The 25,290-nt window shown below is 51.3% G+C and overlaps 3 protein-coding genes across 7 annotated transcripts; 1 reads left to right on the top strand and 2 right to left on the bottom strand.

Annotated features, from left to right (window-relative positions):
- Window positions 1-13,078: 13,078 nt before the first annotated feature.
- LOC100655518 (interferon-induced transmembrane protein 3-like) lies at window positions 13,079-14,374 on the top strand. 5 transcript variants are annotated; one of them, XM_023542198.2, is made up of 3 exons: window positions 13,082-13,527; window positions 13,736-13,884; window positions 14,010-14,372. In XM_023542198.2, the coding sequence occupies exons 1-2, from the start codon at window positions 13,274-13,276 to the stop codon at window positions 13,842-13,844; spliced, it is 363 nt and encodes a 120-aa protein (XP_023397966.1). In that variant the 5' UTR covers window positions 13,082-13,273; the 3' UTR covers window positions 13,845-13,884; window positions 14,010-14,372. The 5 variants fall into 5 exon arrangements, with proteins under 5 accessions (XP_023397967.1, XP_023397966.1, XP_023397965.1 ...); XM_023542197.2 differs by having other exon boundaries at window positions 14,052-14,371; XM_023542199.2 differs by lacking the exon at window positions 13,736-13,884 and having other exon boundaries at window positions 13,079-13,520; window positions 14,010-14,374.
- Window positions 14,375-18,745: 4,371 nt separating this feature from the next.
- Window positions 18,746-20,380, bottom strand: LOC100655803 (interferon-induced transmembrane protein 3-like). The gene is made up of 2 exons (XM_003423067.4): window positions 20,002-20,380; window positions 18,746-19,369 (listed from the first exon to the last, which is right to left on the bottom strand). The coding sequence occupies exons 1-2, from the start codon at window positions 20,263-20,265 to the stop codon at window positions 19,178-19,180; spliced, it is 456 nt and encodes a 151-aa protein (XP_003423115.1). The 5' UTR covers window positions 20,266-20,380; the 3' UTR covers window positions 18,746-19,177.
- A 1,826-nt stretch (window positions 20,381-22,206) lies between these two features.
- On the bottom strand, window positions 22,207-24,401 carry LOC135231598 (interferon-induced transmembrane protein 3-like). Its single transcript, XM_064287472.1, has 2 exons — window positions 24,069-24,401; window positions 22,207-22,542 (listed from the first exon to the last, which is right to left on the bottom strand). Exons 1-2 carry the CDS (start codon window positions 24,330-24,332, stop codon window positions 22,387-22,389), a joined length of 420 nt encoding a protein of 139 aa, XP_064143542.1. The 5' UTR covers window positions 24,333-24,401; the 3' UTR covers window positions 22,207-22,386.
- Between the last annotated feature and the right edge of the window lie 889 nt (window positions 24,402-25,290).

Here is a 25,290-nt window from a genome sequence, read left to right on the forward strand (position 1 = left end):
CCTCCTCCCATACATCCTTGTCTCCAATTTCCCAATCATGTTCCTTCCACTTTCCTGACCATCCAGCAAAACCATTGGCCATAGCCCTTGAATCAGTGTACAATCACACATCTGGCCATTTCTCCTTTGAGACAAAGTGAAAAATCAGGTACGCTGGTTAAAGTTCTGCCCATTGAGAGGATTTCCCTTCATCACTATCCTTCAGGGACGTCCCAGAAAGGGGCAGCATGCCTGCGTATTACACAGAACGGTCTGTACACCAGGCACAAGCTTTCTCTTCTTCAGTCAACTGATCGTAAGGAACTCCCCATGAGGACATAGGTGCAGACTGGGAGATGGAAGGTAATGAGACAGGAGTGGGGACCATGGGTATTTGGGCCACTTCCTCAGGCAACTTACTTGCCCACATGTCCTACTTGGGCACGATCTTGTATATACCACTTCCATTTAATGATGGAGTGCTGCTGTGCACGTCCAACTTTATAATTCTTTGGGTCAGATGACACCCAGTTCATGATGGGCAGCTCAGGCCGCATCGTGACTTGGTGTCCCGTGGTTAACCATTCAGTCTCTACTAAGGCCCAGTAACAAGCCAAAACCTGTTTCTCAAAAGAAGAGTAGATATCTGCAGAGGATGGTAGGGCTTTGCTTCAAAATCCTAAAGGTCTGTGCTGTGATTCGCAAATAGGGACTGCCAAAGGCTCCAAACAGGATCTCTATCTGCCACAGGCACTTCAAGCACCACTGGATCAGCCAGGTCATATGGCCCAAGGGGCAGAGCATCTCACATGGCACCCTGAATCTGTTGCAGAGCCTTCTCTTGTTCTGGGCCCCCCTCAAAACTAACAGTTTTTTGAGTCACTTGATAAATAGGCCAGAGTAGCACCCCAAAATGAGGAATATGTTGTTCCAAAATCCAAAGATTCCCACAAGGCCTTGTGACTCCTTTTTGGCTGTGGGAGGAGCCAATGCAATAACTTACCCTTCACTTTAGAAGGAAAATCTCTACAATCCCCACACCACTGGGCCCCTAGAAATTTCACTTAGGTGAAAGGTACCTGAATTTTTCTGGGATTAATTACCCGTCCCCTAGCATGCAAATGTTTTACCAATAAGTCCAGAGTCATTGACACTTCTTCCTTACTAGGTCCAATCAGAATAATGTCATTAATGTCACGGACCAGTGTGACATCTTGCGGAAGGGAAAAGGTCCCTGCAGACTAAATTATGACATAAGGCTGGAGAGTTGATATAGTTCTGAGGTAGGCACCTGAAGGTGTATTGCTGGCCTTGCCAGCTGAAGGCAAACTGCTTCTGGTCGTCCTTCGATGCAGGTATGGAGGAAAAGGCATTAGCCAGATCAATAGCTGCATAGCAGGTACCAGGAGATGCATTGATTTGCTCAAGCAATGAGGCTACATCAGGAACAACAGCTGCAATTGGAGTCACCATCTGGGTTAAGTTTTCCATAATCCACTGTCATTCTCCAAGACCCGTCTGTCTTTTGCACAGGCCAAGTAGGTGAGTTGAATGGGGATGTGGTGGGAATCATCACCCCTGCATCCTTCAAGTCCTTAATGGTGGCGCTAACCTCTGCAATCTCTCCAGGAACTTGGTGTTGCTTTTGGTTTATTATTTTCCTAAGTAGAGGCATGGATTGTGGGTCTGTAAACTTCCTCAAGTTTGGGAATTTGATTGAGGGACACTGCCTCTATATTCTGGTGATTCAAGTTGGACTGTTCACCTGACCTAGAATTCATCTCCTTGTACAGATCAAGTAAATATTTAGCAGATTTTCTATCTATTTCACTCCTAGGGACACCATGACTAAGTTGTTGTTGTTATGTGCTGTTGAGTCGATTCCAACTTATAACAACCCTATGTACAACAGAACAAAACACTGCCCAGTTCTGCACCATGCTCACAAATGTTATGCTTGAGTCCAATGTTACAGCCACTGTGCCAATCCATCTCTTCAAGGGTCTTCCTCTTTTTTGGTGACCCTGTACTTTACCAAGCATGATGTCCTTCTTCAGGTAGTGATCTCTTCTGACTACATGTCCAAATTATGTAAGATGTAGTCTCACCATCTTTGGTTCTAAGGAGCATTCTGGTTATACTTCCTCTAAGACAGATTTGTTCATTCTTTTGGCAGTCCATGGTATACTCAATAATCTTCCCCAACACCATAATTCAAAGGTGTCAATTCTTCTTCTGTCTTTCTTATTCATTATCCAGCTTTTGCATGCATGATGCAATTGAAAACACCATGGCTTGGGTCAGGTGTACCTTAGTCTTCAAGGTGACATCTTTGCTTTTCAACACTTTAAAGAGGTCCTTTGCAGCAGATTTGCCCAATGCAATGCGTCTCTTGATTTCTTGACTGCTGTTTCCATGGGTGTTGATTGTGGATCCAAATAAAATGAAATCCTTGACAACTTCAGCCTTTTCTCCGTTTATCATGATGTTGCTCATTGGTCCAATTGTGAGGATTTTTGTTTTCTTTATGTTGAGGTGCAATCCATACTGAAGACTGCGGTCTTTGATCTTCATTAGTAAGTGCTTCAAGTCCTCTTCACTTTCAGCAAGCAAGGTTGTGTCATCTGCATAACACAGGTTGTTAATGAGTCTTCCTCCAATGCTGATGCCCCATTCTTCTTCATACAGTCCAGCTTCTCGGATTATTTGCTCAGCATACGGATTGAATAGGTATGGTGAAAGGATACAACCCTGATGCACACCTTTCCTGGCTTTAAACCGTGGAGTATCCCCATGTTCTGTCTGAAGGACTACCTCTTGATCTAGGTACAGGTTCCTCATCAGCACAATTAAGTGTTCTCAAATTCTCATTCTTCGCAATGTTATCCATAATTTGCTGTGGTCCACACAATTGAATGCCTTCGCATAGTCAATAAAACACAGGTAAACATCTTTCTGGTATTCTCTGCTTTCACCCAAGATCCATCTGACATCAGCAATAATATCCCTGGTTCCAAATCCTTTTCTGAATCTGGCCTGAATTCCTGGCAGTTCCCTGTCAGTATACTGCTGCAGCCACTTTTGAATGATCTTCAGCAAAATTTTACTTACATGTGATATTAATGGATGTTTGCAGCTGCTTCTCATTTTGAGTTCTGCCACATCAGCAAATGAAGGTCCCCAAAGTTTAACTCCATTCACGTCATTAAGGTTCACTCTACTGTGAGGATGGAGCTCTTCCCCAGTCATCTTTTGATTGCTTCCAAACTGGGGGGCTCATCTTCTGGCACTATATCTGACAATGTTCCGCTGCTATTCTTAAGGTTTTCATTGGCTAATTCTTTTCAGAAGTAGACTGCTAGGTCCTTCTTCCTAGTCTGTCTTAGTCTGGAAGCTCAACTGAAACCTGTCCTCCATGGGTGACCCTGCTGGTATCTGAATACTGGTGGCATAGCTTCCAGCATCACAGCAACACACAAGCCCCCACAGTATGACAAACTGACAGACTTTTGGGGGCCATGACTAAGCAGCCAACGCCATAAGACCGTACAAGTCAGACTATTCTGTTTATTGCTTTGATTCCATTGCCCATTATGTTAACCACACCCACCTTGTCTTTGTCAATTGAGTGCCACCACTTGGCCCCTACTACCATGGGTTCTAATAAGCCCCATTGTAGTTAGGGATCTTAATTCATTGAAGGAAGTTCCCACTGTCAAATCTGATTTACATAAAATAGCAATCACAGCGGTTTTCAGGGATGCTGGGGCTCTCTTCACAAATTTGTTCTTCACAGTTGTGGTAAAAGGTACGTCCTCTGGGCATTCTATGTGTGGGTCTGTGGGTCTAGCCTGATAAATCCACTCTAGCATGCCAGTTTCCCTAAGCCTTTTGATACCTTCCTCCACAGCAAACCCAGGCAGGTCTGGGACTTCAACTCGATTTAGCGTTTTACCTTGTAATCCACGCTTCAGCAAACCAACCAAATAAGCTATTAGATTCTTTCCTAACTTCTCGAGCTGAAACATTGACTGAAGAATCTGTGCTTAGGGGGCCCATATCAATAAACTCAGGTTGACCCATTTTCATGTTCCTTGCACAATTATTTCATGCCTTTAATAGCAATTCCCACACATATTCCCCAGGTTTTTTTTTTGTACATATTAGAAACGTCAAACAGTTCTTTTGGAGTGTTGTGCACTTAATCCTAGGTCACATTTTGTACTTTACCTTTTGGGGCTCATTGGGATTAAGTCTAGTTACAGGTGTAGAAGCCAAAATTGGTGGGGAAGTGTTTTGAGAACATTCAGCATGGTCTTGTAAAGCATCTGCCCCAGGCGATGCCCCAGGCAGTGACTCAGACAAAGGCTGTGTTAACCTTGTTAGATGGGAGTGGAGCTACTAATATTTTTACTAGAGAGGGTCATTTAGCAGACAAACATGAAGTAACCTCTCCAGATGGGAGTGAGAGGGCTGGTTGTGTTGGTAGGAGTAATTCAATGGAATTTAGGGGCTCAGTGTCCCCAGCTTCCTGATTATAGTTTCAGGATCCCATTTCTTCTCATTCAATGTTCTGATTTTAACTTCAGATACCTCTAGAGGTTGGCAATTGAGTTGGTGTTGTAATTCAGCCACTCTTACCATAAGACTCTGGGTTTGGTTTTCAGCAATATCAGTTCTGTTACTACAAGACATAAGAATTTTTTTCAGGGCACAAGTGGCAACTTTGAGGTCATTTGTGTGGTGCTTGAGCTCTGACTCTAAAGACCTGAGCTCATCTCTTTCTTTCACCACTTTAGCGAAAATAGGACCAATCAGCTAGTTTCCTTATACTTCTCATTCTGTCAAAATTGTAGAAAATTATCAAACGTGCGATCACCCAGAGACTTGCCTCTCACCATTACTTGATCTATTCTTGGTGATATTTTGAGTATTTCTATTGCCAACTCACACGATAAATTATCAGTGCCCTCTTTACTACTGGAAGCAGAATCATCAGTAACTTTAAGACTAACCAGACTTGAAAGCCAATTTAGAAAACTTATCCTTACAGCTTGTTTCTCTAGAACCATTCTTGCTACCAAATGTCTTAGGCTGGGTTCTCTAGAGAAGCAAAACCAGTGAAGCATAGATATACGCGTGTGTGTATGTGTGCACATGCACGTGCATGCTTATAATGTAAAACTGAGAATCATGGCCCAGCCAAGTGAACACACAACTATATATGTGCATGTGTGTGTGTGTGTGTGTGTGTGTGTGTGTGTGTGTACTTAGAGAGTGAGATTTACCACAAGGATATATCTTACATGGTTGTAGGTAGAGGCTGGCAAGTCCCAAGTCCATGTGTCAGGCTGAAGGCTGAAGGCTTCTCCTGACTCAGGTAGTTGCAGGGACTGACAAACCCAAGATCAGCAGGTCAGATGGCAGGCCTCTGGCTCATGGGCAGTGGAGAGCGACTAATCCTAAAATCAGCAAGTAAGCTCCTAGCTCAACTCCCAAGGGCTGGAGGCCTGATGATGATGAACCAGATGCAGAATCTACAGCAAGAGCCATGCTGGAGCATCCATTTATATACTGGAGGCAGGCCACACCCCCAAGGAAACTCCATCTCAACTGATTGGCTGCTCATAGCAGATCTCATTAAAGAGTTGATTACATCATTCCATACGTGCCAAGCCACATCACCACACAACTGCCAAACTACATAATAACTGCCAAACCACTGAGAACCGCGGCCCAACCAAGTGGACACACAACCCTAACCACCACACCTCCCTTCCCAGACATTATTTTTTTATTTTTTGTTGTTGTTGGTAGAGTTTTCTTGGTGACTTTCCTGAACTAATTCTGTAAAGTCTGTTCTGTTTGTCCTGTATGGCTACCGAAGTCTGCTCAGTTAGCTTTGTGGTGAGCTAATATTTGGACAAAGATTTCCTTAAACACCTGGAACAAAAAAGTCTCCCAGTCTTTGTCAAGGGTCTCTGTCTGTGTTGGAGTACACCTTCCAGCATTAGTGAGCTGAAAAGGACTGGTATTGGTCATTTTGAATCGAACAATCATATGGTCTACTATGCCAGGAATGACATCTTGAAGAGGCATGACATTGCATTCCTTGTCAAAAAGAACATTTCAAGATCTATCCTAAAGTACAAAGCTGGCAGCAATAGGAAAATACCCATATGCTTAGAAGGAAGACCAGTTAATATTACTGTTATTCAAGTTTACACACCAACCACCAAGGCCAAAGATGAAGAAATTGAAGCTTTTTACCAACTTTGGCAGTCTGAAATTGATCAAACATGCAATCGAGATGCACTGATAATTACTAGTGATTGAATGCTAAAGTTGGAAAGAAAGAAGGATTGATAGTTGGGAAATATGGCCTTGGTGATAGGAATGATGCCAAAGATAACATGATTGAATTTTGCAAGACCAATGACTTCTTCATTGCAAAAACCTTTTTTCACCAACATAAAACTGGACTATACAGATGGACCTTGCCAAATGGAATACACAGGAATATTGACTACATTTGTGGAAAGAGACAATGGAAAAGCTCAATATCATCAGTCAGAACAAGGCCAGGGGCCGACTGTGGATCACACCACCAATCACTCACATGCAAGTTCAAGTTGAACCTGAAGAAAATTACAACAGGTCCACCAAAGCCAAAGTACAACCTTGAGTATATCCCACCTGAATTTAGAGACCATTTCAAGAATAGATTTGACACACTGAACACTAATGACCAAAGACCAGAGGAGTTGTGGAATGACATCAAGGACATCATACATAAAGAAAGCAAGAGGTCATAAAAAAAAAAAAAAACAGGAACGGAAGAAAAGACCTAAATGGTTGTTAGAAGAGACTCTGAAACTTGCTCTTGAACATCGAGTAGCTAAAGCAAAAGGAAAAAATGATGAAGTAAAAGAGCTCGAGAAGACAAAGTATTATGATGACATGTGCAAAAAGCTGGAGATAGAAAACCAAAAGAGAAGAACATGCTTAACATTTCTTGAACTGAAAGAACTGAAGAAAAAATTCCAGCCTCAAGTTGCAATACTGAAGGATTCTATGGGGAAGATATTAAACGACACAGGAAGCATCAAAAGAAAATGGAAGGAATACACAGAATCACTATACCAAAAAGAATTGGTTGACGTTCAACCATTTCAGGAGGTAACACATGACCAGGAACTTATGATACTGAAGGAAGAAGTCCAAGATGCACTGAAGACACCGGTGAAAAACAAGGGTCAGGGAATTGATGGAATACCAATTGACATGTTTCAACAAACAGAGGCAATGCTGGAAGTCCTCACTTATCTATGCCAAGAAGTTTGGAAGACAGCTACCTGGCCAACCAACTGGAAGAGATCCATATTTATGCCTATTCCCAACAAAGACGATCCAACCAAATGAGAAAATTATTGAACAATATCATTAATATCACATGCAAGCAAAATTTTACTGAAGATCATTCAAAAATGACTGCAGCAGTATATCGGTGGGGAATTGCCAGAAGTTCAAGCCTGATTTAGAAGAGGACATGGAACCAGGGATATCATTGCTGATGTCAGATGGATCCTGGCTGAAAGCACAGAATACCAGAAAGATGTTTGTTGTTGTTGTTAGGTGCCGTCAAGTTGGTTCCGACTCATAGCAACCCTATGCACAACAGAACGAAACACTGGCCAGTCCTGCACCATCCTCACAATCGTTGCTATGCTTGAGCTGCAGCCTCTGTGTCCATCCACCTCGATGAGGATCTTCCTCTTTTCCGCTGACCCTGTACTCTGCCAAGCGTGATGTCCTTCTCCAGGGACTGATCCCTCCTGACAACATGTCCAAAATATGTAAGACATAATCTCTCCATCCTTGCCTCTAAGGAGCATTCTGGCTGCGCTTCTTCCAAGACAGATTTGTTTGTTCTTTTGGCAGTCCATGTTTACCTGTGTTTTATTGACTATGTATGCTAAGGCACTCGACTGTGTGGATCATAACAAATTATGGATAACATCGCCAAGAATGGGAATTCCGGAACACTTAATTGTGCTTGTGAGGAATCTGCACATGGATCAAGAGGCAATCATCTGAACAGAACAAGGGGATACTACGAGGTTTAAGGTCAGGAAAGGTGTGCATCAGGGTTTTATCCTTTCACCATACCTATTCAGTCTGTGTGTTGAGCAAGTAATACGAGGAGCTGGACTATACGAAGAAGGACAGGACATCAGGATTGCAGGAAGACTCATTAACAACCTGTGTTATGCAGATGACACAACCTTGCTTGCCAAAAGTGAAGAGGACTTAAAGCACTTACTGATGAAGATTAAAGACTACAACTTTCAGTATGGATTATGCTTCAACATAAAGAAAACAAAAATCCTCACAATTGGACCAATAAGCAACATCACGTTAAATGGAGAAAAGATTGAAGTTGCATGGATTTCATTTTACTTGGATCCACAATTGACAACCATGGAAGCAGGAGCCAAAAAATCAAAAGACACATTGCACTGGGCAAATCAGCTGCAAGATCTCTTCAAAGTGTTAAAAAGCAAAGATGTCACTTTGAGGACTAAGGTGAGCCTGACGCAAGCCAGGGTGTTTTCAATCACCTCATATGCATGTGAAAGCTGGATGACAAATAAGGAAGACAGAATGGATGACGAATAAGGAAGACAGTATACGAATTGATGCCTTTGAATTGTGGGGTTGGCGAAGAGTGTTGAACGTACCATGGACTACCAAAAGGATGAACAAATCTGTCTTGGAAGCAGTACAACCAGAATGTTCCTTGGAAGCTAGGATGGTGAGACTGCACCTCACATACTTTGGACATGTTGTTAGGAGGAATCAGTCCCTGGAGAAGGACATCATGCTTGGAAAAGTAGAGGGACAGCGAAAAAGAGGAAAACCCTCAATGAGATGGACTGATACAGTGGTTGCAACAGTGGGCTCAAGCATAGCAACGATTGTGAGGATGGCACGGAGCCAACCAGTGTTTCGTTCTGCTGTGCATACGCTCACTATGAGTCAGAACTAACTTGACAGCACCTAACAACAACAGTGAAGACTGATGTTAAACATCTTTTCATGTGTTTGTTAGCCATTTGTATTTTTTCTTTGGAGAAATGTCTATTCAAGCCCTTTGCCCATTTTTTAACTGGGTTTCTTTTTGTTGGAGCTTTTCAAAGCCACCTGTGCACATCTCACTTTCCATCTTTTCCTTTTAAGCTTTTTGGTTAGCCTGTTGTTTGCCCCAACTTTCATCCACTGTCTCAAGCGGCCACAGTGTTAAACAATCGCTGCTGACTCTTTTTTTTTTTTTTAGCAAATGCCCATGGAGCAAAGACTGTTTGCACCGTGCAAGCTCCAAGCTGGGTAAAAAAAGAAAAGCCTTGTGAGTGGTGTCTTTCGGGGCACCATCACACCAGTCAAATAATGATAATTCCCTGTTTTCAGCACTTCTCTGTCCCTCCAGTAATTTCAGGGACTGGCCTTCACCGTGGTTGCGGGTTGTTGGTTTTAAAAGCTACCAAACAGCTGGTAGGGAGAGGTGGACATGAGTACAGCAAGTTAAAACACCATGAAGCTTGCTGTTCTTATGAAGACTTGAGCATTTTCCTCAGGGCTTGGAACCAGTTAGAAAGCGTTCAGTCATGGCCGAAGGAAACAGGGGCAGCATACACGTTGCCTAGCAACCAAATCTGTTGCCCTGTGGAATTTGACTGAGTAGGAAACAGCAGTCTCCCTCCTAATGACGGCAGTCAGCCTTCTAGATTAAGCTATTCCTAGATTAGTGCAAGACTTTTGTTAATTTTCCATAGCACTGAAAAGTTATGTCTGACCATTTTTGCCGGTGTTCTCGTTTCTTTCAATACAAAGAGGTTTTTCAGAGATTTTTGTTTCATCATTCTTGCTGATGTTACCCAATAACTAATTGACGTTCACCCTTAAATAACACTATACTGCTTCACATGTAGTGTAAGTAACATAACACGGTATTCCCACGTCCTACCTCTGCTCCTTATATTACCGCCATTCTTTTCCCTTAGCCATATGCTGTAGTCATTCAATACACTGTTAATATTTTTACTCTTACCCAACAGTCATTCTTCTTTTTCACTCAGTTAAGAATAAGCAAAATAAAATTTATTTCATGTTCATTTATTTCTTCCCTGATGGCCCTCCTTTATGTTTCTAACCTATATGACTTTATTCCTGCCTAAATAATTCTTAACATTTATTACAGGACAGATCTGTTTGCAAACAAATTCCCTGTTTCTGTTTGTCTGAGAAAGCTTTTATTTCACTTTTGAAGAATAATTTCACTGGAAACAGAATTCTATGTAGGCAATTTTTTTTCTTTCAGCACAAAATATTTCACTGTTTCCTTGCTTGTACAGTTTCTGACATGATGGCCCATGTAATTTTTTATCCTAATTTTTCTGCAAGTAAGATTTGTTGTTGTTTTGTTTTGGGGTTTGATTTTTAATCTGGCGCTTTTTTCAAGATGTTTTGTGCTTTGAGTCTGATATGCCCAGGTGTAGGCGCTCGTTTTTCAGTCTTGAAATATCCATTTAGTGATGCTTTTTTCCTTAATGTCACATGGAATGGTACTAGTATAGATGTACTAGTATAGATGTACCAGGTCTCTTGTGGTTAATATTTTTATGATATATTTTCATTTTATAAAGTTCAACTTTTCTTCATCTTTATATCAAAGTTAAAGGAACTCTTGTGGTACAATGATGGTGTTCGGCTGCTAGTCAAAAGGTTGGTGGTTCAAACCCACCCAGAGGCTCTACAGGAGAGAGACCCAGCAATTTGCTTCCGTAAAGATTACAGCCTCGAAAACCCTATAGGGCGGTTCTACTCTGTCATCTGGGGTCATTACCAGTCAAAATCAAATTGGTGGCACCTAAAAACAACAACATCAAAGTTCCATGTCCTGTAAGCATGGAGTTTCTTATTTTAAATTAGCTCTGGCCGTCCTTAACTTCTATTTGGAGAAGTTTAATAACTTGGCTTTATCTGCTGTGCACTTCTTCACTCCCTTCTCTTTCTTCGAGTTGGTAATTCTTTGATGATTCTACTTTTGTCTTGGTGGTGATACAAGTGTGCATTCTACATCTGTGCTTTGAGCGCTTAGCCTACACGTTACAACACGCTGGTCAGATTATGCTACCGTTTTGTTCAAATCTCCTACATTTTTACCGATTTTTAAAAAGCTTTTACTCTATTGAGTTGGTTCTATCAGCTTCTGTTGTTTTGCCTTTTTCTAATTCTGTCCCTTTTCAGTGTACACCCCTTGAAAGTACAGATTTTTAAATAGTACTTCGTGGGTACTCCGTCAACCCACACTTAATATAATTACCAATATTTTTAGATTATAAACACAATATTCCTGATTATCTTCTGCCTTTTGTTTTTTTTTTTTTTTTTTTTAGTGTTTCACCCACTGTTACATCTTTAACCCCTGTCTGTTAGACACTGTTTTAGCTAGCTATTGGGCAATAATGATGCCAACAAGAAAAGCAAACATTAACTCTGGCTAATACCGTGGGGCAGTTGCCATGGCACTGCCTCAGGACTGGGCTTGGCTAGGACGTGCGGCCTTCCTAAACAGTGTTCTTGGCTACGTCAGAGCTGCAAGAGGACAAGGCCATATGCAAACACATTTTGAGATCTGGCTTACTCCACAATAATTTCCCATCTACTGGACATGTCACAAGGACAGGCCCAAAGTTCATGGGTAGAGACTTAGCTGAACTGCCCCCCACCACGGGCCCAGGCTCAAGGTGTTCCCAGCGTTCCAGGGATCAGCTGTTAAGGCCAATGAGTGGGGACATACCGGGGTAGGGGACAGTTACAGAAATCGGCAAATGCCCAATGCTGCTGACTTAGCATCTGCCAGCTGACAATTCGTGTCCCTGCCCCTCTCTGATCACACCCACGCAGGAGAGACCAGGGCCAGGTTCTCTCCCCGGACACCCTGCTCCGCCCACACCTACCCCAACGGGGATCCCAACCTCCCGAACACCTTCATCAGGAACCCTCTGACCCAGAATGGTCCAGGAGGATCACAGAAGCCGCATGAGGTGCTTCAACAAAAGAGTTAATACTAGGAGTTACTTACACGGCTGAGAACAATAACGCAAACAGGAAGTGTTGGGTACCATGGAGACTGTAACTGCAGAGAGGGGCACCTTGAGGCTGGTCTGGGAGCCTTGACCCACCTGTGCCTCCAGGTGAAGGACGATAGGTCTGCAACAGGACACACACCCCACACAATCTCTAGGCAGGTAAAGGCTCAGACAGCAGGGGGACAACCTGGCCCTGTGGGTGATCAGATGCCCCTGTGCTGGCTCTGAGCTGACACAGCCTCCCCCTGAAAAGGGAGGCACAAGCCTGACAGCCACGGAGCACCCCCACCACACACCTGCATAAATGATGAGGGGCAGGGGGAGGGGGGTACACCTTGAGGCCCTGTGCTCCCCCTGGTCCATCCCTGCCACCCACCACCGCTCCTCCTCTCGTCAGGAGGTGTCCCGTACCCCATTCCCAGGGACCCTGGGAGGGGGTCTGGGGGTTCCTGTGAGGAAGCCAGCCTTGGTCCTGAATCTCTGACCTGTAACCAGGAGCCACACTGAGTTTTAGGGACTCTTGAATCCCCACCTGGAGCATGGACTTTGGCCCTAGGAAAGGGCAAAGGATTGCAGCAAGGGAGACCTGAGCCAGGTGAGTGTGAGCTTGGGAGGAGTCCCTCTGAGGGTCCACCTTCCTCTAGAGGCTCAGCCTCCTCTGGGGGTCCACCTCCCTCAGGGCATCCGGAGTGTGGGGGCCTGGCAGGGGCCCTGCAAGGGAACAGTGAGGACACACAGCAGGCTGAGGGACAGTGGGGAAGTGTACAGTGGTGACCCCCAGTCTGGAAACTGTTCCCAGGGCCCGCTCACACCCTGAAGGGGAAATTGGGGGGCAGCCAAGTAACTTCCTGACCTAACAGTCCCCACCTCCCCCATAGCCCTCAGCCCTTCCTCTCACCCAGCCTGACAGTAATTTGAGCCTCAGGAACTTGTTCCGCCCTCCTTAGTTTCTGGCCAATTCTTCAATTTACAAAACAGCAGGAAATAGAAACTTTGGAAAAATGCAAACTACTTCAGAAAGGGAGGGCCCTGGGAGGTAGGGTCTCAGCATTGGACCTCACTAACAACTGGTCTCAGCGTCAAAAAGCGCACTTTCAAACCCTCCTTCAAGCTCACAGCACTGCTTCCCCCCAACCCAGGAGATGGTCAAGGAGGAGCATGAAGTGGCTGTGCTGGGGGCGCCCCTCAGTTCTGCACCTATCACATCCACGGTGTTCAACATCCGCAGCGACACCTCCGTGCCTGACCACGTCGTCTGGTCCCTCTTCAACACGCTCTTCATGAGCTGCTGCTGCCTGGGCCTCGTGGCCTTCGCCTACTCCGTGAAGGTGCACGTGTCATTCTCCACGAGAGCGTCAGCTGCACTCGGGTTGCCCACTGCCCACAGAGGTCTGGGGTGAGCAAGGATCTGTGTCCTTGAGTATATGTGTGCGTCTGTCTCTCTTTTATGTGTCTGTGTGTCTGTGTCTTGGGGAGTCAGTCCCAGCATAGGTTCATGGTGACGCTGCAGGGGGAGCATGGGGATAGCCATGGTCAGCCTTTACTCCCATGGCCCCAAGGACTTCACCCTCCCTCACAGGCTAATAACGAAATTCATCCCACAGGCCCCCAGGCTGGCTCAGAAAACACCACGTGCACAGACTTGGGAACCTGGGGGGAAAGCGCCATACCCCAGCAGAGGGAAAGGAGCCCCAGACTCCCTGGGGGGACTGAGGGGCTATGAGGAGGTCCCTCCACCAGCAGGGAGGGACAGGTACTGTCATGCTTGGGCTCTAGGGAGCTGTGGGGATCCCCCATGTGGGTGAGGGCCAGTGCAGGCTGTACGAGGAATGGAGGACCAGGGGGACCTAAGTGCTGACGTCAGCTCCTGGCTCCCAGCCGGTCCCTCCCCAGGTCCCCTCATCACCTTGTCTCCCCCAGTCTAGGGACCAGAAGATGGTGGGCGACGTGACCGGGGCCCAGAGCTACGCGTCCACTGCCAAGTGCCTGAATGTCATTGCCATGGTCTTCAGCCTCCTACTGACCATCGGGTTCATCATTCTTTTAGCCACTGGTGCGGTGGTGAGCCTCCAAGCCATTTCACAGATGTTGCAGAACCATGGGGGCTACTAGTCGATGCAGCCGGAGCCCTCCGGCCCCCCACCGCTGGCCCTGCATGCTGCCCCACCCCCTTTTACAGCAGTTTTCACATTTGTATCTGTCTATAAATGAATCCAATAAAGTGCCTGTACGTGCAACAGTGCCGTGACATTGCCCGGGGAGCGGGCCCTGCCCTGAGTCTCCAGTCTGGTCCTGAGCCTGAGCTGAGGGGGTCGCCCCACCTTGTCCCACCACCAACCAGGCTGGGCTGAGAAAGCAGGGCACACCCTCAGGCTTGGCTGTTCTGGCCTCAGGTGGGGCTGTAGCTGGATTGGGGTACTGAATGCGGGTCCCTCCAACCCTGAGGTCAGAACCCTGATACAGGGTGGTCTTCTCTGGGGGGCAGCACTGGGTACAGAACACTCCTGGCCCCAAAGAAGACCCCCGACTGTCAGCCGGTTGCCGGGTGTGTATCTCAGCACCCTCCCATCCCCTGGAAGGCACTGTGACTCTTGGGTCTGGAGGTGCATAGATCTGATGGAGCCTGGCCCTCGCTGCCCCTCCTGGGCCACCCAGCTGTTGTCCCTTCCTGGTGTGCTGCCTCCTGTGGGCACAACTACCCTGTCCCTGCTCCTGTGAGGAGCAGCCAGGGCCTGGTGGTGGGCATAGCCCTCAGTTGTGAGGTGTCTGTGGAACCAGTGGTCAGTCCTGGTGGTCTCTCAGCCCCTTGGACAGAAACCCTGAGTGCTGAGGGACCAATTCCTGGAACCAAATATGGCGGGGTGCAGGGGGAGCAGTGCTTCCAGGAAGGGTCTCTGGCACATTGAGGACACTGAGGTACTGGGCCTGGGCTTCTGCTGGGGTGGGGCTGCACCTTGGTGGAGACATCCAGGGGAATAACTTGCCCTGGGCAGATATTCCTTCTTGGTCCCCCAGAGGGAGCAGGCCTGCTGGCTGGGGCAGAGGCCAATGGGCACAGGTGGCTTCTCTCAATGTCCTGCAGAGTGAGGGAAGGGGGCAGGCTCCCTGGGGAGGCAGTGAGGTGTCTGGGAGGTCCAGACCCACCCTCAGGCTGGTCTGAGGGGTTGGGTCCTTCTCACTCTGACCTCGCCAGGAGGTCATGGAGGATCCGGCCATGTCTGGGTACTATCGGAGGGGACGACGTCTGCGGTGTCTGTGTTCCCCCTGTGCTTCCAGGCCGCATCGTGGACCCCGCCTCAGCTCCGACCATTCACTCCCTTCCCACGCAGCACCCTAACTCCAGGGCCCCTCCCTCTGGTGGGCGCTCCGCTGTGGGAGGGGCGCCCGCCTTCCTGTGCATACTCTGGGGTGAGAACGAGGGGCGACGCCCGACCCCGACTGCGAGGGAACAGAGAACGCGCTGGGCAGAGGGAGCCGGGCAACGACGCCCCTGCGCGCGGCCGGCGCGGGCCCGGGTCTGTGGACGAGCCGGCGGGGGACCAGGCCCGCGTGGGGGGCGGGTGGGACGTCCCCTCGGATGGCCGGCGCGGTCAGGGTTGGGCCTTTCCGGCTCTATCAGCTCCGGCACTTCCTCTTCCCGGACCTCTCGGTCCCCTCCCGACCGTGTGCGACCGCTCCGACACTGCCATCTCATTAGTGGGGGCGTGGCTTTTTCCGGTTTTCTCGGATCCGCCTGGGGAGGGGGTGTCACACGGTGTTAAGCCTGAATTCCAGAGTGTGCTTCCACATCGATTACCTCTGTCTATTCAGCAGCCACCACCCTGAGTCCGGCCCCGTGGCCTCCCTCCTGGCACATGTGGGCCAGGTCCTGCAGCTCCTTGGAATTTAATCACTTTCTTCTCTCATAGGCTTGTGGTGGCTTTTAAAAGTATGCAGAAATCTAGGTTCCCTAAAATATTGAAGCCTCACAGCTTCCCCATGAGTGTGGGAAGTTAGTGGCTCACATCAACAGTAGGATCCACACATTAACAGTGAGTGAAGTTTGAGGCTACATGGTGATGGCAGAAAGCCCATCTCCATGGGGTCCCGTTGTCACTCAACCCTGCTTTGAGCTAATGTCAGGAGTCCCAGGGCAGGCACTGACAGAGAGAGAGCACGCTGCAAGGAACACGGGGGTGGGATCTCTGCAGCCTGGGGCAGGTGGGGCGGGGCTCTTAACAGGAAAGGGGCCTGGGCAGCTCAGAGGGGTCAGGGGGCTGAGGGACTCAAGATTCCAGTGCCTCAGCCCAGATGCCATCTGCGAGTCAGGGGCCCTGTCCAGGGTCCTCACCTTCACCAGCCGCTGGCTGGCCAAGTATACCTCCTTTAGTTGGGAGTTCGCCCTTTGCAGCTCCACTGTTCTTTTATTATGCAAAATTTTTAACACTACACAGCAAGCAGACTAGTAAAATAAGCCCCCCAACAGTTACCATGTTCTGCCATTTCATTACCTTTACCCTCCCATACTTACCTCCCCTTTTTTACCTGGAATTTCTGTACACAGATTGCCACCCCCCCGCACCCCCTTGTAGCCCACGTACTTACCACAACCTAGAATATTCCAGCTCCACCATTTCCCTGTCCCTTTTCCCATAGGAACCCCCCCCCCACCTCCAATCTCCAAACAGTCCCAGGATGCCGAGGCTGGAGCCGGCCCAAGGGGCTGTCTGGAGCTTCCTGAGGGGAGGCGTACCGACCACACCCTTCCCTTCTGAGGGAGTACACCACATTTCTCAGGACCCAGAGTGTTTGGGCGGTTTCCGGCCTTGGTCGGTCCTGGGCCCTGACTGCCTTCCAGCAGAGGGCATTTCAAGGCCACTGCCGGCTTGGGTAGCAAGCACAGAGACCCGAAGAGTCCGGGGCCAGGAGGTGCAGCTCCATGTTCCTCTCCGCCCTCATTTCCCCCCACCCCGGGGGATATCCTGACTGCAGGATCTCAGGGAGGCCTGTCCCTGTCTTCCCCAGACCTCATCAGGGGGAAGAGCGGGAAGTTTATTTTCTCTAAGGGACGTCTTCCTGTGCCTCCTACCTCCCCAACCCTTTCACTTCCCTGCCCCTCCTCCCCCCACCCCTCTTCTTCCCCTGTCCCTATCACCTCCTAGGTCCGGTCCTCCTACCCCCCACCTCCATCCACCTTCTGCGGCCTCACCCACCTCCCTAGCCTCGCCCACATGTCCCCCAACATCACACCCCCAATTGTCCCGTGGACTCTGGGCCTCTGCACATCTGAACCCTGGGCCAGTTGTGCAGTTCCTGCTTTGCTGGGCCAGAGTGAGCCCGGTGGTCTGCACCCGGGGCCTCCAAACTGACAAGTCCGCACTCATTACGCATCAGGCCTCGCCTGCAATTTTTCAGAGGCTCCACATTGCCAGTTGCTTGCTGGCTGCAGGAGGGGGGCGTCTCATCACCTGGCAGGACCGTCTTCACCCTCTCAAGTTAGTGCAGTTCAGGTGGGCTTCCAGCCCAAACCCGACAGTGCCAGGCCCTTCCTAGGGGACATTGGACCCAACCATTCTGGATGGGTTGAATCCTGGGGCAACTGGTCCCCCAGGCCAGGGGGCTGGCTGGCCACCAGTAGAAGACGCCACAGCCCCGCTCCCTCTTCAGAGAACGTTCTGGGTCCCCACCCAGGCAGGGTTGTCTGAGCCCTCTCCCTACTGTCTCATCTCCCCATCCTGGTCAGGCCTCCCTGTCTCTCACAGCAGAGAGTGCCACTGTGTGTGCCCCTCGGCCACAGCAGTGTGTCCACCCATGGGAGGGGTCTTGGAGTATGGCATTGCGGGAGGGGGAACGAGCACGAAAGGTGAGGGGGTAGGGTCCAGGATAGACCCGGGATTCTCCAGGAGAAACAGGAGGGCAAGCCAAGAGCTTCAGCAGAAAGGACCAGTCATGGTCCCCTCTGCTGGAACTCAAGATGTGCTGGGACACCCCCCAAAGGACTGGACATCTGTGTCAGAGGGCCCACCCCCTGAGACCAGCCTGAAGGTGCCCTCATGGGGAGGATCCTAGTATGACCTGGGCCCCCCAGAAATCTCACGACCTCCCCAGGGAGCCTGCCCTTCAGGGTGTGGAAGGAGAGGCTATGGCCAGCACCATTTGCCAGTGCCCCAGCCAGCAGACCACTCCTCACCCTGCTCCATGTCTACACCAGGCAGGTTCTTCCCCTGGGTCTGAGCAAGGACAGCCCCACCTCCCTGACTTGAAGCCTCCATCCCAGCAGAGACCAAAGCCCAGTGCTTGTGTCCTCTATCTGCTGGAGACCCTCCCTGCAGGGGCCACCTGCCTTTGGTTCCAGGACTTCGTCCACCAGCCCTACCAGCTGAGTCAGGAGGAGCTTCTGCCTCAGCCCAGTGCCACGGAGCAAAAGGCACAGCCAGCTGGGGCCATCTACCTTCCCCTCGGTGTCCCTGGCAGTGGCCAGAGGACCCTTTAGAAGCAGGTGCTCTCCCTTCTTTCTACTCCAGAGACCACAGATCTCTGGGAGCCCCACCCCATTCACAGCCATATCAGAACGGCTATTGTCCAGGTGTACTCAAAGAGAGGTGACCCCTTGACCCAAACATCCCACAGAGTGCTTGAGTCAGGGTCCACTGTGCCCTGTGAGGCCAGGGGGGCATCATTGGGTTCAAGGGTCCTGTGCTCCCAGTGCCATCTCCCCGCATCAGGGTTCAGACCTCAGGGTTGAAGGGACCCCCACCAAGGATGCCAGCCCAGCTACAGCCCCACCTGAGGCCAGAACAGCCAGGCCTGAGGGTGTGCCCTGCTTTCTCAGCCCAGCCTGGTTGGTGGTGGGACAAGGTGGGGCGACCCCCTCAGCTCAGGCTCAGGACCAGACTGGAGACTCAGGGCAGGGCCCCTTCCCCGGGCAATGTCACGGCACTGCTGCACACACAGGCACTTTATTGGATTCATTTATAGACAGATACAAATGTGAAAACTGCTGTAAAAGGGGGTGGGGCAGCATGCAGGGCCAGCGGTGGGGGGCCGGAGGGCTCCGGCTGCAGCGACTAGTAGCCCCCATGGTTCTCTGTCATCTGTGAAATGGCTTGGAGGCTCACCACCGCACCAGTGGCTAAAAGAATGATGAACCCGATGGTCAGTAGGAGGCTGACGACCAGGGCAATGATATTCAGGCACTTGGCAGTGGACGCATAGCTCTGGGCCCCGGTCACGTCGCCCACCATCTTCCGGTCCCTAGACTGGGGGAGACAAGATGATGAGGGGACCTGGGGAAGGAGCGGCTGGGAGCCAGGAGCTGACGTCAGCACTCAGGTCCCCCTGGTTCTCCATCCCCAGTGCAGCCTGCACTGGCCCTCGCCCACATGGGGGACCCCCACAGCTCCCTAGAGCCCAAGCATGACAGCATCTGTCTCTCCTTGCTGGGGGAGGGACCTCCTCACAGCTCCTCAGTCCCTGCAGGGAGCCTCGGGCTCCTCTCCATCTGCTGGGGTCCCAGCGCTGCCCCCCACCCTCAGGTCCCCGAGTGAGAGCTCTTTGCGTTTTCGGAGTCAGTCTGGGGGCCTAACCAGAGAGATGAACTTCTCTGTTAGCTGTAAGAAACATTTTTTTGGAAGTTGTGAGAACAAGGACTGATCACGACCATCCCCATGCAATCCCTGAAGCGTCATCCCTGACCTACGCTGGGAAGGAACCCCCCAAGACACAGTCACACATACTCTCTCAGAAGCACACACACACGAGAGAAACACACACATAAAAACATTCACACATGGACCCACACAGGCCCGTCTGGGAGGAGAGCACCCCAAGCGCCCACTCCCACCCGCGCGGAGAATCCCCACGTGTCTGGCACAGCGGCGCCTGCACGCACCTTCACGGAGTAGGCGAAGGCCACGAAGCCCAGGCAGCAGAAGTTCATGAAGAGCGTGTTGAAGAGGGACCAGACGACATGGTCCGGCACGGAGGTGTCGCTGCGGATGTTGATCACGGTGGACGTCATGGGCGCCGAGTTGTGGGGTACCGGGCCGAGGGGCACCCCCAGCGCGGCCCCCTCGTGCTCCTCCTTGAGCGTCTCATAGGTTGAGAGCGAGCCGGTGACGGCGTGCGGGAAGAAGTGTTGGGAAGTATGGTTCATGGTGCCCAAAGATGACCCGCAGCCGACAGGGTTTGGTGTGGGGTCGCAGTTTCAGAGTCTCCTTTCCCCAGTAGTTTCGATTTCTCAGCAGTTTCTATTTCCTGGCTTTGGATAATTGAGATTGGCCACAGACTAAGGAGGCGGGACGCATTCCTGAGGTTCAAGTTACTCCGGGGGCGGGAGGAGGGGCGGGGAAGGCTGAAGGCTAAGGTGGGGTCCCCTTAGGTCAGGAAATAGTTCCGGCGAACCCACACCCCCATTTAAGGCGTGGGTGGGCCCTGGGAACATTTTACGGGACTAGGGGTGGCCCCCGCTGGCCTCTCTCCGGCCCCGGCCTGCTGCAGGACCTCACTGTCCACTTTCCAGACCCTTGCCAGGTTCCCCCCCCCACCCCACACACACTCCACGGTCCAGGAAAACTCAGCCCTCAGAGGGAAGTGCACGCCAGAGGAAACCGAGCCCCCGGGGAGCCCTCCAAAGCCCCGCCCACCTCCCTAATCTTGCCCACCTCTCCCGGACCTCACACCCCCAATTGTCCTGTGGACGTCGGGCCCCCGCACATCTGAACCCTCTGCCCGGCCGGTGGTGCAGTCCCAGACTGGAGCCTGCTGCTCTGCTGGGCCAGGGTGAGCCCGGTGGTCTGCACCTAACCCAAAAAGAACCCAAAGCTGTTGCTATGGAGTGCATCAGAACTGCCCCATAGTTTCCAAGGAGCACCTGGTGGACTTCAACTGCTGACCTCTCCATTACCAGCCATAGCACTTAACTACTACACCACCAGGGTTTCCAGTCTGCACTGGGGGCTCCAAACTGAGAAGTCCGCCCTCATCACGCATCAGGCCTGCCTGCAGTTCTTGAAAGGCTCCACAGGGCCAGTTGCTTGCTGGCTGCACAAGGGGGTCTTGTCACCTGCCAGACTCTTCAGCCTCTCAAGTTAGCGCAACTCAGGTGGGCTTCTGGTTCAAACCTGACCGCACTAGGCTATCCTGAGTGTCTCCCATCTGAGGGGGCGTTAGATGCCACCATTCACCCAGGACCGGTCCTGGGGCAGCTGGTCCCCCAGACGTAGGGGCTGTGCTGGCCACTAGCAGAAGGCACCACAGCACCTCTCCCACCCAATGTGTGTTCCTTGTCCCACCCAGGTGTGGCCAGTGTGCCCTTTCTCCGCTTGTGCTCACATCCATGGAACTCCAGGGTGACCGGGTATTATATGCAGCGCCGTTGTCGCTGCAGAGCACCCCTCCACTAGGGGAGAAGGGGGCTGAAAGGTGGGGGGAAGGATGGAGTCCAGGATGGGCATGGAAAACATAGGGTGACAAGTCACTGGCTTCAGCAGACAGGATCAGCTATCAGACATAACCCCTGTTGCAACACCTCTCCAGGGAAACTCCCTCCCCCTGCAGAATGGGGGTGGAGGGAGGGGCCTTGTGCACCATCCGCCCTTGCCCCCAGCCAGCAGGCCCGCTTCCCATCCTGCTCCATATCTGCCCCAGGCATGTTCTTCCCCTGGATCCGGGTGAGGATGGCCCCACCCCCCCATGTGCAGCCCCCAACCCAGCAGAGGCCCAGGCTCAGCTCCTCAGTGTCCTCAATGTGCCAGAGAGCCTCACTGAAGGGTCTTCCAGCCTTTGTTTCTAGGAATTGGTCCCCCAGCCCGACTCACTGGAGCCACACCAGCCAAGTCAGGGAGGGCTGGCAACACTGCATCTCAGTCTTGTCCCAGCTTCATGGAGCAGGAGGTGCAGCCAGCTGGGGCCGCCCACCTTCCCCTAGGTGTGCCCAGCCGTGGCCAGAGAAGCGTCCTGCAGAAGGAAGGGCTCTCCCTTCTCTCTGGTCCAGAGACAGGATTGCTGAGAGCCCCGCCCTGTTCACAGCCTCAGCTCAGGCTCAGGACCAGGCTGGAGAACCAGGGCAGACCCCCCCCGCCCCCCGCCCAGGCGATGTCACAGCACTGTTACACACACAGGCACTTTATTGAATTCATTCATAGACAGAGACAAATGTGAAAACTGCTGTAAAAGGGGGTGGGGGTCAACAGGCAGGATGCAGGGCCAGCAGTGGGAGGGCTCGGGCTGCAGCAGTGGGCAGCGACTAATAGTGTTGACGGTTCTTTATCATCTGTTAAGCTGCTCTCCTCATTAAGAGAGTAATAAGACCAATGATAAAAGTGATGACCAACAGGAGGCTGAAGACCAGGGCGGTGATATTCAGGCATTTGGCGGTGGAAGCGTAGCTCTGGGCCCCCGTCAAGTCACCCACCATCTTCCGGTCCCTAGACTGGGGGAGACAAGATGATGAGGGTATCTGGAGGGGGGGGGGCTGCTGGGAGCCAGGAGCTGATGGTAGCACTCAGGTTACCCTGGTCCTCTGTCCCCAGTGCAGCCTGTACCAGCCCTCACTCACGTCAGGGACACCCACCGTTCCCTAAAGCCTGAACAGGGCAGTTCCTGTCCTTCCCTGCTGGGGAAGGGACCTCCTCACAGCCCCTCAGTCCCTCCAGGTAGCCCTGGGCTTCTCCTTCCTCTGCTGTGGCCCCATTGCTGCCCCCCACCTCAAGTCCCCAAGTGAGAGTTCTTTGTGTTTTCGGAGCCAGCCTGGGGGCTTAAGGCGAGGCGAGGGATGAACTTCTCTGTTAACTGTGAGAAACATTTCTTTGGAAGTGGTGGGAACGATGGCTGATCATGACCATCCCCATGCCCCCCCCCGCTCCCCCCCCCCACACTGTATCATCGCTGACCTCCTCTGGGAAGGATCCCCCAGGATACAGACACACACACACACACACACAGAAGCACACACAAAATGCACACACAAGAGAGATACACAAAAATATTCACACAAGTACACACACGGGCCCTTTCTAGCCCCGGGCCCTTCTAGGAGGAAGGCACCTTGAGCGCTGTTCTAGGGTAAAACATTACAAAGTTTAGTAAAAGCAAAAAGAAAGGTTTTATTCAGCACATGTTCAAAGAGGCAAAAGTGGGAAACAGACAAGTATACTGCCAGAGCTAATGTCTGCCCGAGTCCAGGGACATATTACAGAATAATGCAGAAGAGGGAACATGGGCTGGCACGCTGCCAGAGCCATGTCTGTCCATCACCAGTCTCGTCAGTATATATTAACATCACAAACGGCCAAAGCCATTGAAAGCTTCAGCTTTTCACAGATGGGCTAAAAAAAACTAAATCACCATAATTCTACATTTTGAATCATCTTTCTTAACAATGACTGGTACAGGCTTCAGTAAGGACAGCTTCTGGTCCAACAGACCTTCTGTGCACGAAATGCTAATAGAAAAAGCTAAGAGTGGGAAGTCCTTGGTGCTCAGTTTGATTAGTTTGTGTGAAAACCCATTGCCATCGAGTGGATTCCCACTCATAGCCACCCTACAGGACAAAGTAGAACTGCCCCATACGGTTTCCAAGGAGCAGCCGGTGGATTCCAGCTGCGGGTATGAAATATTCCTTAACGATGTTTCCTAAGATTGTCCTAGTCATTGTCTTTATACCACAGGACCCAGCTGATGTGTCCTTGTGAGATCAACTTCAGCTGTGTCACATTCTCTGTGCTCAAGGACAGGGACTAATGGCTCCAATAATATCTCCGAAATCAGTGCCCACTCCCATCCTCCTGGAGAATCCGCCAGGTGCCCGGCACACACATGCCCATAGCGCACACACACAAACACACCCACACACATGCCCTCGCTCACCCAGGCCTTTTTGGCAGAAGTCACCCGAGCGCCCACTCCCACCCGCGCGGAGAATCCCCACGTGTCTGGCACAGCGGCGCCTGCACGCACCTTCACGGAGTAGGCGAAGGCCACGAAGCCCAGGCAGCAGAAGTTCATGAAGAGCGTGTTGAAGAGGGACCAGACGACATGGTCCGGCACGGAGGTGTCGCTGCGGATGTTGATCACGGTGGACGTCATGGGCACCGAGTTGTGGGGTACCAGGCCGAAGGGCACCCCCAGCGCGGCCCCCTCGTGCTCCTCCTTGAGCGTCTCAGAGGTTGAGAGCGAGCCAGGGACGGCGTGCGGGAAGAAGTGTTGGGAAGTATGGTTCATGGTGCCCAAAGATGACCGGCAGCCGACACGGTTTGGTGTGGAGTGGCTGTTTCAGACTCTCCTTTCCCCAGTAGTTTCGATTCTCAGAAGTTTCTATTTCCTGGCTTTGGATAACTGAGATTGGCCACAGACTAAGGAGGCGGGATGCATTCCTGAGGCTCAAGTTACTGAGGGGTTGGAGCGGGGGGAGGGCCGAGAGTAAGATGGGGTCCGATTAGGTCAGGAAGTAGTTCAGATGAACCCACACCCCCATTTAAGTCGTGGGTGTGCCCTGGGAACATTTTACGGGACTAGAGGTGGCTCCAGCTGACCTGTCTTGCTCCAGGACCTGACTGTCCACTTACAAAATCCCTGCCAGGACCCCCACCCCACACACACTCCATGGCCCAGGAGAGCCCAGTCCCCGGAGGGAGGTGCACCCCAGAGGAAACCGAGCCCCCGCGGAGCCCTCCAAAGCCCCGCCCACCTCCCTAACCTCGCCGACCTCTCCCGGACCTCACACCCCCAGTTGTCCCGTGGACGCCAGGCCCCCGCACATCTGAACCCTCGGCCGGTGGTGCAGTCCCGGACTGGAGCCTGCTGCTTTGCTGGGCCAGGGTGAGCCCGGCGGTCTGCACCCGGGGCCTCCAAACTGACAAGCTGCCCTCATCACGCATCAGGCCTCGCCTGCAATTTTTCAGAGGCTCCACATCGCCAGTTGCTTGCTGGCTGCAGGGCGAGGTCTCATCACCTGGCAGAACCCTCTTCAGCCTCTCGAGTTAGCGCAGTTCGGGTGGGCTTCCGGCCCAAACCTGACAGCGCCAGGCACCCTGAGCACCGGCCATCCGAGGGGTCACCGGCCACGTCTGGTCCTGGGGCAGCTGGTCCCCCGGGCCCGGGCACTGCGCCGGCCGCCGGTAGAGGGCGCCATGGCGCCGCTCCCGCCCGGTGCGCGTCCCCGGTCCCACCCAGGAGGGGC

This window comes from Loxodonta africana, chromosome 7 (assembly GCF_030014295.1).
Source record: "Loxodonta africana isolate mLoxAfr1 chromosome 7, mLoxAfr1.hap2, whole genome shotgun sequence".
In the NCBI taxonomy this organism is placed as follows: Eukaryota; Metazoa; Chordata; class Mammalia; order Proboscidea; family Elephantidae; genus Loxodonta; species Loxodonta africana.